The sequence below is a fragment of the Chaetodon auriga genome, chromosome 11 (assembly GCF_051107435.1).
Source record: "Chaetodon auriga isolate fChaAug3 chromosome 11, fChaAug3.hap1, whole genome shotgun sequence".
NCBI lineage: Eukaryota > Metazoa > Chordata > Actinopteri > Chaetodontiformes > Chaetodontidae > Chaetodon > Chaetodon auriga.
The window spans coordinates 5,564,403-5,581,458 of NC_135084.1; the positions used below are offsets into that span (position 1 = coordinate 5,564,403).

Consider the following 17,056-nt stretch of genomic DNA (forward strand, 5'->3'; position numbering starts at 1 on the left):
TCATGAAATCTAGTGATGGTCCCACATTGGGGTTAGATGGACGTCCACAGTGGTGGGATGTCATGGGTTTAACAACACAGAAGTAGTCACAGTCCACCTGTTGTTCAGTGTGTAGCTCTCAGTAGTTGCTCCTGTCCGACTGTGAATATCAAACAGTCTGTGTATTCTACTTTGTGGTTTTGTTTCAATAATCTTCCGTCTTCAGATTTAGAGTGAAGCTATCCAGTCAAGGCAAGGTTTTAAATATAAGATAGCGCTTCTGCTTTCTATTTTTTCACTGTGCTTCTGTCTAACGTAATGCCATTAACCTGTCATTTGCTTTTTCTCTGATGAAGCCTTCTTTTCTTTGTTTTGGGGTGCACAGTGTTGTATGTGGTATCGATGCGCACATTAATGCTGTATTAGTTCCAGTCAGATTAGAGGTTCTGACGTCAGTGACGTTTCAGAACTCGGGCAGATAATCTCAGTTATATTAAGTATTTAAAAGTGAATCTCTTTGCATGTCTAATCCTCTACTGTGAGCTTATTTAACGGTGGTATCTGTTCAGCCTTTGGCAGACAAACTGTGGTTCTTTGACTCCAACCACTGAGGTTTACCTCAACCAATGAGATTATTCCTGCTTCCAGAGCAGCTCTGCACCAAATATGTACCTATAAAGTACAACACTTCCAGATGACGAAATTGTTATTCCACATCCCCATTTTTATTTGAGTCAAGTGTGGCAAATTTCACATTTTAGGGCAAATGTCCAGCTATTGTCGTCCAACTATGCTGACAGAACGCATAGTGAACATTCTATGAACAATCACATTTGAATCAATGGGCCAAATACAAACAATTTCAAGTATTATATATTATTAACCTCTCCACTGTACCAATTCTTGTGGGATTTATTCCTGCTGTTACTGTACATTAATACTCATACTGTATATGACTATACTGCAAACAATAATGTAAATATCAAAATGCTGTACAAAAAACAGGATGTACAGGAAATCAGTTGGGAAAGACACTTCTTACAGCATACAGATTACAACAGAAAAATACAAAAAAAAGGCACTTAAGAATATCAGATACACACGCACACTCACGCAGTATATATGTACACATACAGTATACTAAAAAATCAGATACTTGAGCCCACGTTATCACACAATTCACCTGAAAAGTTATTTTTACAATTATATCAGATAGGCTTGGCTGAGGAGTAATGCAGAGACCTTGTCAGCGAATGAAAAGCAAGGCCTTATCCTACAGGAAGAACAGCTGACCACATCAGGAAAGAGTGTCTACATCCCGATCATATGCATCGCTGCTGTCTTACACTCGACATGGCTTTAAATTTCACAGATATCTATCTATTGCAACCAGGAAGTTGAACAGACTGTGTTTTAAATGGCACCTAGATTGAAAGTAAATTGCCTTAACTTCAGCCTGAATGGACAGACCAATACACACTTATACCATACTGGTCTTTTAATAAAAACTAATATGATGAGGGTGATAATATGATGTTTCTTAACAGCATCTCAGAGGTGCGTGTAAAATCTACAAACCTGCTTCACTTTCTTGAGCAGCTGCTAAACCCTAAAAAAAATGAATTGCTGTCAGTGGAGAGTTACATTACAATAGCATTATACTGTACATGCTAATTAAGTCCTGCACCCTCAATAGAGTACAATTTTTGTGGAGTATTTTTTGGTATGTAAATGAACCTTAAGTTATTGAATATCTGACAAACATACCAGCAGCTGCTCTTCAACAAACAAGATGATTTAAACTGTCCTATTCAGGGGGGCAAAGCCAACAGTGTCACCTCCTTCATGTGTAGCCTGGTGGAGAACAAGCTGCTATTGGCAAATTATTGCAAGACAAGATGAGATAAATCTATCATGTTCGTGAGGCGGCAAGTTCCTGACAATTTGCAGATTATTTTACATGTAGATCTGTCCGCGATTTGGAGAAACCGACAGCGCTCTCAACAGGAAGACACAGATTGTCAAAAAAGTGCAACACACTACACGTCACCTGTTTGATCACATTAACTTCAGTCACAGTCCACATCCAACCACTGTTTAAGTACAGAGGGCTTTTAGGTCACACAACACACTCTGTGGCAGCCATATTGGAGGTTTTGTGCTTTTGGCAATAACATTCGTACGCTTGAATGTTAAAAATGTCAATGTGTTAGCCATGTGACTTTTTTCTTTTGAAATCTGAGCTACCATTTGAGCATAGCAAAAATGAAATCTGTAATGATCAATATTTACAGTCACAGCACTTCAGCGGGAGGCATTTAGAGAACAGACTGTGATCTACTGCATTCCCTGTTAGCCCCAGCAAACTACACAACTGTTGTTCACTTTATCGCAAAAATGGAAGAAGCTAGCAAGCTGCGCTGTTTGAATAATCATCATGATACAAAACCACCTGAAGAAAAATGTACAGCATAGCTGGAAAAAACACTAGCAAAGGCCAGGCTGCCTTTTAAAAGCACAACTGCCAGCTGTTATATTAGTGAAACAAAACTTCTTCAGCCACCTTACAGCTTGTCACTCATGTGAGGCTGCAGAGGAACTGCGAATGCACGGAACCTCGATTCTTTCATGCGGCAGCCTTAAACCACAGTGGTTTGCTAACCACTGCTGCTAACACTAGCTAACCAGTGTAGTTTAATTTGCAATCACAAATGTATTTAGCAGAAACTATGCACCAGAGTGGATGTCAGCTTCAACTCTGCTAAATTAGGGCGAAGAAAGAGAGTTTGCAGTGTCACAGTAGGCATCTTGACCCAGTGTTAAATGCTATGTTTAGGCATCATTTGTACATGGCTAGCTTTCCAGTGGACCTCCGTGGTGCCAGTCATTGTTTTCAGGAGAGCAGTGATGTCACCAAAGAGCCTCTTTATTCTTAACTGTTTCTCACAGATATCAAGTCACTACAAGTCTGTTTTTTTGCTCAATAGTTATATACAAATGTCGTAGGGAGCTGCTACCTTCCAGTAAAATTGCAGATCAGATAATACTGAGTTGTGCCTGCTATTATTAACAAAGTGAGGACTTCAAATCTCAAAAAATATGGTTTCAAAGTATTGCTATGACAAATTAGGCCAGTCCTGCCATGTTCCCTCTTCCTCTTTTATGTGTTCCTTTAAAAAAAGACACCTAACTCTCCCTGTTCCCGCTCTTCACATTGTGATTTTCACATTAGAAAGCTTGTTCAGACCAGCTTGTTGCTCTGTGGAGCTCAAGCTACAGTTTGTAGAGCAAGCAGGACTTTGTTTCCCAAAACCATTGCAAGACCAACATCCCATCAGCAGATACCTTTGGTTCTAAAATGCTCCTCGGTATCACTAAGCACATTTCAGCTCTGACGCAGCTCCAGATCAAATTAACAAATAAGGCAATCTTCTGTCTAAGTTGTTTTGTAATCGTAGCCCTGATGAGGAAAAGCCGTGCATCACATATTTGGGTCTCTACTGGTTTAGGTCTTTTGGGATTTGGTCCAAAGTGTTTGGCTTGGCTCAGGATGTGACCTCCCACCTCTCCAATCCCCCCGGTCCCACCCATGTTAAATACAGTGAAAGTGACCAGCAAAGAAATAATGTCATAGTTGTTTATGGTAAGCCCTTAACCTGAACGGATTCTAAAGACAGATTCTATGAATGTGTTCTACTATAACTGTCTTGACTCTAAGTGTCAGCTTGAACTGCTAAGAAAAAAGTTCTGGCATAAACAATTACTTCCTTTGTTTAAAATTGAACTGGTTAGTTTTAAAAAACAGCTGTTGTGTTTTCTGCCTTCAAACAATCGATTCCCTACAAAGGAACAATCTCATTGTACTCGTTCCTCTCTCCTCGAGCTCCCACCATCATCAACGCCCCCTCCAGTCCAGACATGCTGGAGCCGAGTCCTGCGCAGCCTTTCAGTCCTCCTCCAGCCAGGTCCTGGCACATCATGGCATCATGGGAAGACACAATCAGCCCACTACCTGCAGAGGTGGTGCCCTCTTGCCCCCTCCTCTGTCGCTCTGGTGTTGGGGCAGGTGCTCTGATCCCACTACTCCCAGCACCTACACTTCCTCCCACACCACCCCCTCGCCTTTTGGGTGGTGGACCCCAGAGAAAGGCATGGGCAGGCCTGTAGTGCTGGCGGGCGTAGCGGAGCAGGCGTCGGCGGGTGGCTGGCAGGCGGATGGTGTAGACGTAGTACTCCAGGACGCTGTGCTGCATGTTGGGAATGGTGTTGTGGCAGAGCGACTCCTCCAGGAACAGACGAACCAGCGGGGCCTTGAAGGCCTCGTAGCCGAGCTCACCCAGGGACTTCAGGATGCGAGTGATCCTCAGGTAGTTGTGCTGAGACCTTGAAAGAAGAAAGCAGGGAGTGAAAAGGTTTGTTTTACTCATGGCATTGCAGTCAATTTGTAATCTTCTGGTCTCTGACAACACAGAGTCTTAATGATTGAGTGTAGTTTGTTTCTGATGGCTGTTTGGCCTGAGAGGAATCCAGAAGCCACAGAGCACCAGATGCAAAAGACGCTGTGCATATTTGATGGGATTTTAAAAGCAAGAGGAGGGCATAAAAGTGTACTGAGCAGCTGCTTTATGGTGGAGAATTTGTTGTTTTTCATGTGGTTGGGATAATGGCAACAATTAGCATCAGATGCTAAGGTTAAGGAACTTATAGTAATAGCAATGAAACTGTGGTGGGTAGAAGGAAAAAACCATAATTGCAGTAAACGTATGCATCCAAAGTGCGACAGTCAGGTGGCTCTTTGGCAAGAAAACACAATGGTTTCTCTCAGGTAATGAAACCATCCAAACAGGATGTGAAAGAAAAACAAATCACCCTTTAAATTACCCTTTAACCATCTGTTCGTTGACTTAAACCACGTTGTTTCACGTTTGGCTGCTGATAGAAGCACAATTAAGTTGCAATGGATTTAGAATAATTGCCTTGCTAAAGGACACAAAAGCAGAAATTGGCAACCAAGCCACAACTTCACACAGATTCTGGCTGCAATTTTCTACCCCTAAGCTGCTGCATAATGTGTGTGCGTGAGTGTATGTGTCTGTGTGCGTGTGTGCGTGTTTACTCATTAAGGTGCTGGAAGCGCTCCTGCCAGTTGGAAGCCCGAGCAACATTCCCGCTCTTATCCAGCAGTTTGATGCCGTAGAAGTCCAACATCAGGGAATAGGCAGCCAGGAATCTCCGCTTAGCTTCCCGAGTGCTTTGGAATTCCTGACAGGATTAAACGCAACAGATCAGAAACCAGCACGCAGGTACAACACCACCATTCCATCTGGCATCAGCATATATTTTGGGTGATCAAACGGTCATCGGATCACCCTTGTCTTGATCGAGTTTGACATTAATAACGCTGACACTGATGCCAGCAGTTGACTGGAAAATGTGCTCCATCACTGAACCATGGTAAACATTGAGGAAGTGCAAACAAATCAGACATGCAGCTGGAGGCTCCAGCAGTCACACACTTGTACATATGGTGTCAGGATAATGATGAAGTGTGTGTAGAGTCTATATGTACAACATGTATGTCCACTTGTATGTCTTACTTTGATCTCATCCTGAGTCAGTTCATGTGCGTAGAAGTTGAGCCCTTGTTCTCTTAATGGGAACAGCCTGCCACACAGCGGAATAAGAAAACACACGTTGAAATGAAAACACATTTCTGGATGAGATGAAAGCTATTTCTTTAAATAATGTTGATTATTACTGAGGTTGCCATCACTATCACTGTAAAATACAGGAAGTTAATACCAATATTGTTCCCTCATACAGGTCCAGCTAATGACCATTAGCACACCGACCTTCCCTAAACCCCTCCCCCATCCCTAACCAATCACAGCTTAGCCACCGTATGGCACAGCAGGCTTGTCAAGCTTTGGATTTGTCCACATGTTTGAATGATGTGTACAAAGCTGTCCGAAGAAAGATACATCACATTACAAGTAGCCCGCTTCCCAGCCTGCAGGAGCTCTGCACAGCAGGAAGTCCCTGACCCAGAGTTTCCACTGGGCCCGGCCGTGACACGATCCGGCTGAGGCAGCTTTGTTCCGTCCCCCGCACAGCTTCATACCCCGCTGGGAGCGTTTCAGAGGCAGAATGTTTTGCCTGCCGCATTTTGTTGACTTGCTCAGATTTTGTTGATTTGGTCATGGGTAAGCAGGCTACGCGGTTAACTGGTTTCTTGTCTGTTTTAACTGTGTTTATTGTTGATGTATGACAGGAAGTCTGCAGATGTTTTATTTTGAAAACTGACCAGATTCTCTACGCCGATGCTGTATGTGTGTCCGACTTCCTGCCTGCCTCGATCTCCTCTGTGCAGCTTGACACTGCATCCGTCAAAAATAGACTAGGAGCGTGTCCTCTGAGGAGCACAGCGGAGAGACGCTTCTGAAACACGCCGCGCTGCCTTTGGTGGAATCACGGGCATAGACTGGAATGGACTGATCAGCTACGATGCAGCCGGAACGTGACGCAGCTGTGCCTGTGCCTGTATCTCCTCCTTGAGTGCAGCAGGAAGAACAGGCCATTGTGTGGGTGAGCTGGGTCCTGAGTGACCCTCACCCACACAATGGCCTGTTCTTCCTGCTGCACTCAAGGAGGAGATACAGGACTCCCAAATTACACACCAGCAGACTGAGGTGCAGCTTCTTTCCTAAGGCCATAAGACTCCTTAAACAACACACACACAGAAAATCCCCCCACCCACACACTACACACACAAGTGCAGCCTAACCATCTGTGCAATATCCAATTGATTGTATATGCACCTTTTATTGCTTTTTACTGCTGCTCACCCTTTATTGCCATTCATATTCTGTTTTTGTATTTATTGCTTTTTAAACATTTTATTGCTCTTATACCATTTATTGCTATTATACTCTCATTTTTATATTTATATGTCTTATATATATATCACATTACTGTCCTCTGCAATGGAGGCTCCCCAAGAATTTCACACTTGTATAACCAGAGTGACAATAAACATCTTGAAACACACTGTGACAGCGACAGTTTATTCCTGTTAGCCGGCAACATCGATGGTCCAAAGCTTTTGTCTACCTCTGTGTGAGATGAAGGACCCATTATTTTAAAAATGGCTAAGTCTTTCTAGCTGTAAATCTGCCACATAAGAACAGAAAGCCAAACAGGCGTAGCGACAGTTTTTCAAAACCACTCCACTTCTTTAACTCCCACATTTTACATTCAGGAAGTACAGCTGATAAAATCCTCATTTCTGGTGGCATTTTCACTCTCACATTTCAGGGACTCTACTGCTTATAACATGCAATTAGCACTTCAGTCAGTTCCGAGGAGTTTGTGCTGTCACATGCAAGGTAAATGAAGAAGAAAATAGATGAAAGATGAGATGTCTCACCACTGAATGTAGGTGTGATTGTGCTCCAGTTTGTCATAGTCGCCTCTCCACTTAGTCAGAATCTCCTCTACATAGATACCTGAGAAGAGACAGGGGCTAATTAGCTGCCATTAACTGTGTATGTATGTATGTGTGTGTGTGTGTGTGTGTGTGTGTGTGTGTGTGTGTGTGTAAGCTTGTTTAAACACTGGATCAGTCCACTAATCTTCTGGTCTTTCCCAGTCAAACATGACCTTTAGCCAAACAAAACTCGTTAAGCCCAAAGCTAACAGTGCTTCTCTCCACAGAGGCAGGAGGTCTGCATGCATAGAGTGTGTTTGCGTGTGTGTGTGTGTGTGTGTGTGTGTGTGTGTGAGTGTGAGTGTGTGTGTGATCTCACCATCAGGTACTAGAGGGATCTTGTTCAGGTAGAAGCGCAGGTTACGGTACTCGTTGGGTTGCCTGGACTTCCTGTAGTTCTACGCACAAACACACACAGATCAAGGAGATCACACTGGCTGTCTACCATATTGAGAAAACAACTGTGCATGGTATGTCTACGTTTGTGGGGATCAGTTGCATCACAGTATCATCATTTTGTGTGTGCGTGTTTTTGTGTGCATGTGTGAGCACACGTACCGGGTAGCTATGACGGTACTTGTAGAGGTCCCTGGCAGCGTAGAAACTCCTCTTCATCTTTGGAGCAGACTCTGGTGATTCAGTCAGCTGAGAGAGGAAGGAAGAAAGAAAGAAGGCCATAAAGAGAGAGAGAGAAAGAAACTGAGTTCAAATGCCGATCTGAAACAAAAACATCCCACATTTTAACAGATGCAGCGTAGCACTCGTCTCCCATTCAGCTGAATTAAGAGCACTGACTTTGCTTTTGAGGTCGAGGGCTGTCATCATCCATTTCTTTCGAGCAAAGGAGGACAATTCACATCAGTGCTGCTGTGCAATCGCTACAAAAGGATGCTACAAACTAGATCTGATTCTCAAATAAAATCTGGGTCATGCTAACTTTCACTCGTCAGGACGGCTCGCAGTGTTTCACGGGGCCTGATCCTGTTATCTGTGGCTTTGTGAGTCTAACCTGAACGTGAAATTACATTGCAATCTGCAAACTGCATCCAAACTTTTGAGAAATCTGCTTCACAGAAAAGCAATTTCTGGTTGTAATCATGGGGAAAAAAAATCTGATGGAAGTCTGATTTAACCAATTCAAAATCTAACAGGTCTGTTACAGCCTGCTGGGTTTAATCTTCTGATACAGTTAAACAGTCTAATAACAGCAACCCAGTCAATTATTCTGATCATTCAGGGCTCAGAGACAATAATCATTAATGCTGTAGCCTAATAAAACATTTTATTTCCTTCATCATTTCAGTTGGAAAAGTAAGATTGGGAATAACTACATTGCTTTAATACTTAACTAAGAGAAGAATGTGCACAGTATTGTGTTAATAACGGCACATTTGTGGGTATTAGGAACATACACATAGACATCGCGATATGATCCGATACATTGAAGATGCACATGAAGCAACTACCGATGCGATAAGATGTGACAGGACAGGATCTGATCGAACACAATGTGATTCGGCGGGATACTGCCTTCTTTCACAAACAGGTCTTCCATAACTGCTTCAAATGTAAAAAAGTAAACTATAATCGGCAGTCACAGGCTGCTGTAAACACCACTCTCACTGTCATAACACCTCACAGGTGAGGTCTGCTTCACTGCTAACTGCTGCTCATTACACTCGTTGCTGTAGCTATCTATGGCTTGTGGGTTTAGCTATTTATTAGAGTAAAAAGGTAAGAGAGCTTGTGAACTTGCAGCTGAAAATACAGGAGCTACACCTTCAGACTACCGGCTCTTGAGATGCAAAGCGGTACTGCAAGACAGAACGGGCTCAGCTAGCTGGTCGACATCCTAACTTCAGTAGAAATCTGTGCAGCACAATACACAGACGTCTTTACATAACGTCCAAACTGTTACTTCTTCGCGTTCTGTTAGTTAGTTAGTTCAGTGTTAGTTCAAAACATCCTGGCCATGTGTACCACATTGCCCCTTTAATGGGACACTCGAACACTGACAGGTGAAGATGAGAGGAGGAATCAATCCAAAGACAGTATGACCGGTCACAAATTATTTGTCACATTTCTGAATAGTAAAGTCACAGGGCCTGTAATAAATACATATAAATACATTTCGCAAAGATGTTAGAAACAGTTCATCCTACACTGAATCTGACGTACACGTTTCATCATATTTCAATCATTCCCTGAACTTTAATGAAGGTGCACCAATGAAAGCCACTGAATCTCACCATCCCTTCTGCTTATGTCATCACCTTATGTCATAGTATTGCCACACACCATCATGCAGCCTATTTAAAATAAGATTTAGTACCTGGTCAGAATTGGTCAGGTGTGTGATCACTGAATGTCACTTCAACTCAGATTTGACAGCTGCTTCACCTCCAGCTGCCAGCCATCACTGTAATGATGGTGGAGCAGGGACAGGATGGCCATCTCAGTGCACAGTGAGGACTGAGAGGAGCTCACACCATGTGAGCGGATATCTTTGCATATAACCAATTTCACACGAAACTGTCATCTTTTGAAGTGAAGTCTGGCGTTAGCTGCATGCTGGCTCAGTACCGCAGCGTGTTCCGGGGCTGCTCGGTTGCCCTTTCCGTGTCCCGGCCTTGTCAATACTGTGCGCTGCCGGTGGCACACATGTCACCGCATCGTGTCCCGGTTCTCCCCCCCCCTTGTCATCACACACAAGCACGCACACACACACTCCATCCCCCTCAGTGTACCTGCGGGGACGTGTCCCCGGCGGCCCGCTCGCTGTCCGCCGGGCTGGCGGACTCGGAGATGCCGCTGTCATCTTCAGCCGCCGGCTCGTCGCTCTCTGAGTCCGACCCCCACGTCGAGTCGCATTCCTCAACGGTGCTCGGCTCCTTGAAACGCCAGCTGCCCAACAGATTTCCCATTTAAAAAACATGCAACACCTGCTCTCTGCTATTATCCTCTCCTTTGTACAAAAACACTACATCGTTTAAGTGAAAAGCTCGTCTTTGGGTTTGCAGAGCGCCGCGCTCATGCTGCTCTCAGAGCGGAGCTTTTAAATGGCAGAAAAGGGGGAATTTCCACATAAGCGCCGATGATGCGTGTTTCTGTATGAGAGGTGATTCGTGCCACGCCAGCGGGACGAGGTCTTAAAGCTACAAACCGAGAATTCATTTGAACTGAGCACTAACAGGTGCCATGATGGTTGAGATTCAGTGAATGAACTGCTGATTGGCGGTGATTGAATATGTCAGTGGTAAAGAACTAAAATGGAGCAGACAGTTCAGAGCCATATATTTGATGACAAGGCAGTACAAGGAATAAAAAAAGGCAAAACAAGAAAAAGCAAGCAAATAAAACAAAGTAAGAGAAAAAAATAAATATTATTAGTAATACAACACCTTTGAACACACAGATCAAGAAATTTAATATTGAAATAATGCTCCACTTGCAACCAATAATCATATTTTGTGTGCTTGTTTTCCATGAATTACATCCAGAATGTAAATTGCTTTTTGCTCTTTGTTCATCTGATGCTGTTTGTAACCCAGATTTTACAGTCCACAGTGGAGCTGCTGGATCCTTTGCCTCCCCTCGTCCTGCTGCTGCTGGGTGACATTAAAAACTCCCTATACATGGTCCCGGTAACAGCAGCATCAGGACCAAAGCTGCATCACGTGACACCAGGACAAGAGGAGGTTACGGTACCCCCTTGAGATGATCAATGTCACTCCAGGAACAAAGAAAAACGGGGAAGGTTCTTATTTTGGGCAACAGAAGCTATGTTTTAACTTACAGTGTGTGGTTTGAACTTAACAAGACGTGAGAATCAATACAGTTTACTGAGAACATGATATGAATCGAGGCCGTGTATGTCTACACATGTTCCAGCATTACATTGGCATGGCAGAAACTTGCTTCAAACTGTGAGTAAAGGTCAAATGTGCTGAATGACTTAAAGGAAATATTTATGTTGGGATAGCAGTCTGTCCTGGCCCTTTCTGTCCCCATCAGACACTTCCCCTCTGAACATCATTTAATTTACATAGCTGTTAGCATACCTTTAGAAGAGCTCAAGCTCTTGGCTGACAACCTAAAGGATAAAACATGAACAGTATATAAAGCAGTTTAAACTAGCTCCACCTCGACCAGCTACAGTTAACTGCCACATGCATCGGGGATAATGTCATATGTGATAATAAATCAGTTTCAGGGGACGTTTAAGTGCAGAAAATGTTCTTTTGCTTTTGATGCTTCAGGTATTTTTTGCTGGCTATATTTCTGTACTTTTACTTCAGTAGGATTTCAAATTCAAGACTTTACTTGTTGTATTTTTCCATTGAGGTATTGGTACTTCGGTAAACAAGTACTTCAACATTTGTGTGGACCTTCAAAAGTACCTTCAAAAGTACATACGTGTCCAACCTTGATTGGAATTTTTGGTTTGGTGAAGCCTGTTGGTGGATCGCCCTTACACTCAGAAGAGGGCTCACCCACAGGGGAAACTACAGTTCTTGGCAGTGTGAATGATGCCTGTGACATTGAATTGACTCTGATCATAAGGTGCCTCCAGCCCTCCAGCTGGGCCTGTCGCTGCAGTGGACAAAAGTGAGTCACAGAGGTCAGCAAAAAGTCCTGTTTGTAGCCGAAAGAAAAGTCTGTGATGTCAAAATCAAGTGAAACCGAGAAATTACGTAACCGAGAGTAGATCGCACAGTATCATCAACAGAGTTTCTGTCTTGTCAGCTAGTACAAAAGCTGAAGTGGTGATACTTGTAACTCTGTAACATTGTGGGTAATTTGATATGAAAAACCATTTCTAGAGGCAATTGGATAGAATGCAGTCCTTCACAAAAAGTTAACAAAGCTGCAAACTCTGTAATGCTTCAGATTTGTCTATTGGTTTTATGCTGGGCTTTATTTTTATGTAAAAATAAAAATAGAAATGACTTAAATGTCTTACACCAAACTTGGAGACGGCATATGTTGGACTTGTCAAATACCACATGACTACGGCAGAATTCTCATAACAATAAATCCTTTATTGTTAAAGGTGGAGCTCAGCATCAGATATAATCAAATCAGCTATATTACAGAGAAACCCTTTAGAAATGTGGCGAGGAAAGCAACTTTAAAAGTTGATCTTTTCCTAATCAGAAGACTGTAAAAGTATCAGCATTTCTTCAAAACATGAGTCATATGCCACCGCACAAATCAATGGAGAGACTTCACTGCTGCGTTCCCTCATTTACATACTCTTATCCCTTTATTGCTCCAATATTGTGTCAGTCACAAGGGACTTTTCTAGCAGCAAGTATTTTATTGCTTTCAGTCTAGCCCCTTTGCTCTAATGTGTTGTGGAAACGCTGTAACAGAGGCTGTATATTGGAAAATAATGACCCTCATGCTGTATAGTGACGCTGTACACATACTGCCATACAGAGTAAAAACTACCATTGATAAAGTCGAGCTGCAAGTAATGACTGCTGGTTAATTAGCTGATTAGATTCCCACTCACTTAATGGTTTGTCTATAAAATGTCAGAAAATGGTGAAATCTCAATTTTCTGAGTCACAGTTGTCTAATGCCCCATGTGACATCTTCAAATCACTTGTCTGACCAGCACCCAGAAACCAACGATATTCTATTTATTATCACACAATGGAACCAGATTATTTTGCCTTTTATCCTTAAAAATGGCTATTAACTAATGAACAATAGACTAGTTAATGATTGATTTTCTGTCAATCGATCGTTTCAGCTCCACATTAATACAACCTGTCTATTCAACACTAACATGTTAACATAAATATGCTGCGTAGACTTTCCAGCAAAATGAGGAATAAAATAAACTTTAGTGCTATTTTATTTATAGGAAGTACGATAAGATGATGTATTTATACTGTCTGTGAGAACAGAACTCTAACTTCAGAAATCAGGTGGCCAGAAAATGAATCCAAATAAATGCTAATGTTGCAATGTGTCAGCAGGATGTGTAACCAGGCAACTGTGTGCTAACACGTTTGAACTTTATCTTTCTAATGTCAAACATGTGCAAGATGCTCAAGTTCTTGTGTAATTCTCCCCCAAAGCTCACAAACAAACAAGCAAACAAAGCAACAAAAAAAGAGAATCACACGGCTTTAAATTTAGATGGTAAATCTGAGATTTCTTATGTTTTATATATAAAGAAATAATATATGAAAACACCATTTCACATGTCAGAATATCACATGTCAAACACATTGCCACAACTGATAAAGGCACATGTGACGTCATGTGAGTTTCACATGCCATAGAAGTTCACATGTTTAGCTATCTGTGAGTGGATGTAATCCTAGATAGACAATGAAAGAAGTGTGTTTAATCATGACAATGATTTTGTTGAGAAACAGTGGCCTGTGCGTCTGCAAATCTACTTGATGGAGAAACTGTAATGTCAGAGTGGTGGGACATTGAGCAGGGTGTATCTGTACTGATCTGCAGCCTCCAGGGAGTGTTTTATAAGAGAATAACTGAAAACTTCCTCAGTGGATGCCAAAGGCCAAATTTATGGCAGACGGTATGAGTGACTGGTTCCTTTCTCTTTTCTGCTGTACTTACCATATACTGACCACCAGGGAGCAGTGTTTTCAATGTTATGCTGACGGGCTGTCCCATTGCCAGCTCTTCCCCATTCTGTGTGTGTGTGTGTGTGTGTGTGTGTGTGTGTGTGTGTGTGCTCTCATGTATTACTCACGTTGTGGGGACAAACACAGTCACATGTGGAGACACACAGTCACATGTGGGAAAATACAGGTCCCCAGAATTTAAATCATTACATTTTAGGGTGAAGACTGAGGATAGGGTTATGGGTTAGGTAAGGTTAGGTTAGGTATAAGGTTAGGAATAGGCAGATAGTGCTTATGGTTAAGGGTAGGGTTAGGGTAAGTCTCCAGGAAATGAATGTAAGTCTATGTAATTTCTCCACAAGTGATAAAAACCCCCTTGTGTGTGTGTGTGTGTGTGTGTGTGTGTGTTCATGTATGTAGGTACTGCCTATGGGCAGACAACCACAAGAGTAGGAGGGGGAGTGCAGGAGGCTGATCATGTATAGCGACACACTCATCCACATGAAAACATGCATACACACCTGGGACTGGTGGTACTTAAGCTGTAGCTGCCAGCACAGACACAGCAGGCATCATGCTCAGAAAAGACCTCGAGGTGAAATGGCCAGCTCAGTATTCCCTGCCTACGGAGCAGTTTGGGTATATATGTGTGTGTGTGTGTGTGTGTGTGTGTGTGTGTGTGTGTGTTTATGTGTCTGTTAAAAGCTGTTATGTCTCCCCAAGGATTAACTTGGGTGTGTTGCTGCCATCATCAGCATGTTAGCTGACACTGAGAAACCAGCCATCAACCATAATGACCATACAGTGCCTCTATGTGTGTGTGTGTGTGTGTGTGTGTGTGTGTGTGTGTGTGTGTGCAGCTGACCCTTTATGACAGCAGAATAGAGTGATATGGTGAAAAGAAGCCAGTGTGGGGAACATATTGAAGGGAAGACACTTTTCTCTGAATGAAATGAGAAACAGAACCAGACACAGTTTAAAGGGGGTATCTGTGAGGCGGTGTCTTTTTTGGCCAGGATGCTTTTCAGACTCTCAGAGGTCACCTGTCAAACAAACGGCATTCTCAGTCCAGCAATATGACCTCTCTAACCTTTGATGTTCTGTTGCTGAAATTTCCGTTAAGTGCTGCTCTTTTCTTAGATTTGCCAGGGAGGCTATGACTGCTCATATGCTGCACTCAGCTGATGTATGTGTCTGTGTATGTGTGTGAGAAAAAAAAAATCACTGATGCATAGCGCACAAACTCAGTCCCATGACTACAGTCTTCATGGAGGATTGAGATGTGTGAAATATGAGAAAAAAAGAGAAACACAATTTTACATTTTGGTGTTGTCTTGCTCCATATTTCAACATATGGTAGCCTATTTGTCTTAAGAGTAAGCCTACAAAGCACTGTCAGTATAGTAATAATTCAACAGAATTTGGTCCACAGCACACTCTATTAATATTAAAATTGAGCATTAATCATGAATAAATCCCATTAGAGGGATTTCGAAGTATCACTGAATACTGTTTCCTCTAAAAGCTGCAAATTAAAAATAAGTTAGGTTCACTAATGATGTGAAAATCTAACCCACATTCTCAGCTAATCAAAAAAGAGCAAAGTCATGAATACAAATAAAACAGGTAGTGATCCATTAAATGATTATGGTGGTCATGGAATAAACATGCGAACCGGACGGGGACTATGTTTGAGTCGCTAAGCAAAGGAAGGGTCAATATATTACCGTAACCCACCGTTCCTGTAACAACTGAATTATTCAATTATGCCCTTAGATGTTGTCAAGTGGCTCAAAATGAAAGATGAAGCAAGATTATCCTGGTATTGATGCCACAGAGACAAACGTGTTTATGTCCAGCGTGTCACTGGAATTCAATCGCTCAGCTAATTCAGGGGTGCCCTTTTGACTTGGTTCAATGGGTTGGCTGCAGTGCTGCTGTTTGTCTTCCCAGCAGCAATAAAACCTGTGGCTCTGATTCTGAGGATTCATCCAGAGAGCAGATCAAGTCCTCAGTAGCACAAGGGACTCCTGTGACATCCCCTGACAGCTGCTGACTGTTGTGTATGGAGGGAGGTTTGGAAAGCAGGAACATCGAGCTGGCTGTTTAGTGGCGGCAATGTAACGTTGTCCTGACCACCTTGTTCTTTTTAAAATACTCTTAGCAAAATAAAAATGAATAAAATGCCAACTTACATCAACCAGATTACCATACTAGTGCTGGGTGAAAAAGATCAAACTGCATATGAAACAAATCGTGGTCCACGCTCTCCACAGTCTGTAGCTGTGCATACTGTTTCAAATAAATCAACCTCCCACTCTGGGTGGACAGCAGCTCTTCTACTGCCTTCTCCCTCCGCCCACTCATTCACAAGACAAATACCCTCAAAGTTATGTTTGAAAAATGGCTTCTGTAATACATGTGTTGCTCCCATTTACACCAAACCTCATGATGTCCCCATGTGAGGCCTTTCATATGATGTGATCATGAGACGTAGGTCAGCTAGCAGGTCAGAGTTTGTGAATGAGGGGTCACTGTCTTCTACATTAAACCCACAGGCACAACTTCTGTCACATGCATTGTTGATTGTTAATTTCCAGGAATATTGTACATTTACTGCTCACAGTCCTTTAAATGAAAGGAAAGACACAGTTAAGGCTGTTTCATAGTCTCCTGATGGGAGGGGCAAACACTCCATTTGCACGAGTCCCTCATGATGCAGGAGGTCTTTTTCTTGCGCCTGCTGATGTAAATATCAGTGATGGCAGGGAGCCTGCTGCCAGAGATCTTCTCTGCAGTCTTTACCACCCGCTGCAGTGACTGTCTGTCTGCAGCAGAGCAGTTACCGTAACCACATGGTAATGCAGGAAGTGAGGATGCCCCCCACCACACACCTGTAGAAGGAAGACTGGACTGACGTGTTGGACAGTGCTCTCCACCACCATCATCAAAACACCTAATGAGGGAAAGTCTTTTTGAA

At 42.7% G+C, this 17,056-nt stretch overlaps 1 protein-coding gene across 2 annotated transcripts; it reads right to left on the bottom strand.

The window, feature by feature from the left end:
• Positions 1-682: 682 nt before the first annotated feature.
• Positions 683-10,577, bottom strand: LOC143328040 (opioid growth factor receptor-like protein 1). 2 transcript variants are annotated; one of them, XR_013077782.1, is made up of 8 exons: positions 10,213-10,523; positions 8,024-8,110; positions 7,785-7,863; positions 7,406-7,484; positions 5,577-5,643; positions 5,096-5,241; positions 3,293-4,362; positions 683-3,184 (listed from the first exon to the last, which is right to left on the bottom strand). XR_013077782.1 is itself a non-coding variant. In XM_076742894.1 (7 exons), exons 1-7 carry the CDS (start codon positions 10,387-10,389, stop codon positions 3,819-3,821), a joined length of 1,179 nt encoding a protein of 392 aa, XP_076599009.1. In that variant the 5' UTR covers positions 10,390-10,577; the 3' UTR covers positions 683-3,818. The 2 variants fall into 2 exon arrangements, 1 of the variants encoding a protein (XP_076599009.1); XM_076742894.1 differs by having other exon boundaries at positions 683-4,362; positions 10,213-10,577.
• Between the last annotated feature and the right edge of the window lie 6,479 nt (positions 10,578-17,056).

Excerpts from the sequence above, each read along its gene's own strand:
- LOC143328040 (XM_076742894.1), bottom strand. The coding sequence starts at position 10,389 with ATGGGAAATCTGTTGGGCAGCTGGCGTTTCAAGGAGCCGAGCACCGTT. Across the intron at positions 8,111-10,212 it reads CCGGGGACACGTCCCCGCAG|CTGACTGAATCACCAGAGTC; the intron begins GTACACTGAGGG and ends TTCCTCTCTCAG. Across the intron at positions 7,485-7,784 it reads GATCCCTCTAGTACCTGATG|GTATCTATGTAGAGGAGATT; the intron begins GTGAGATCACAC and ends GTCTCTTCTCAG.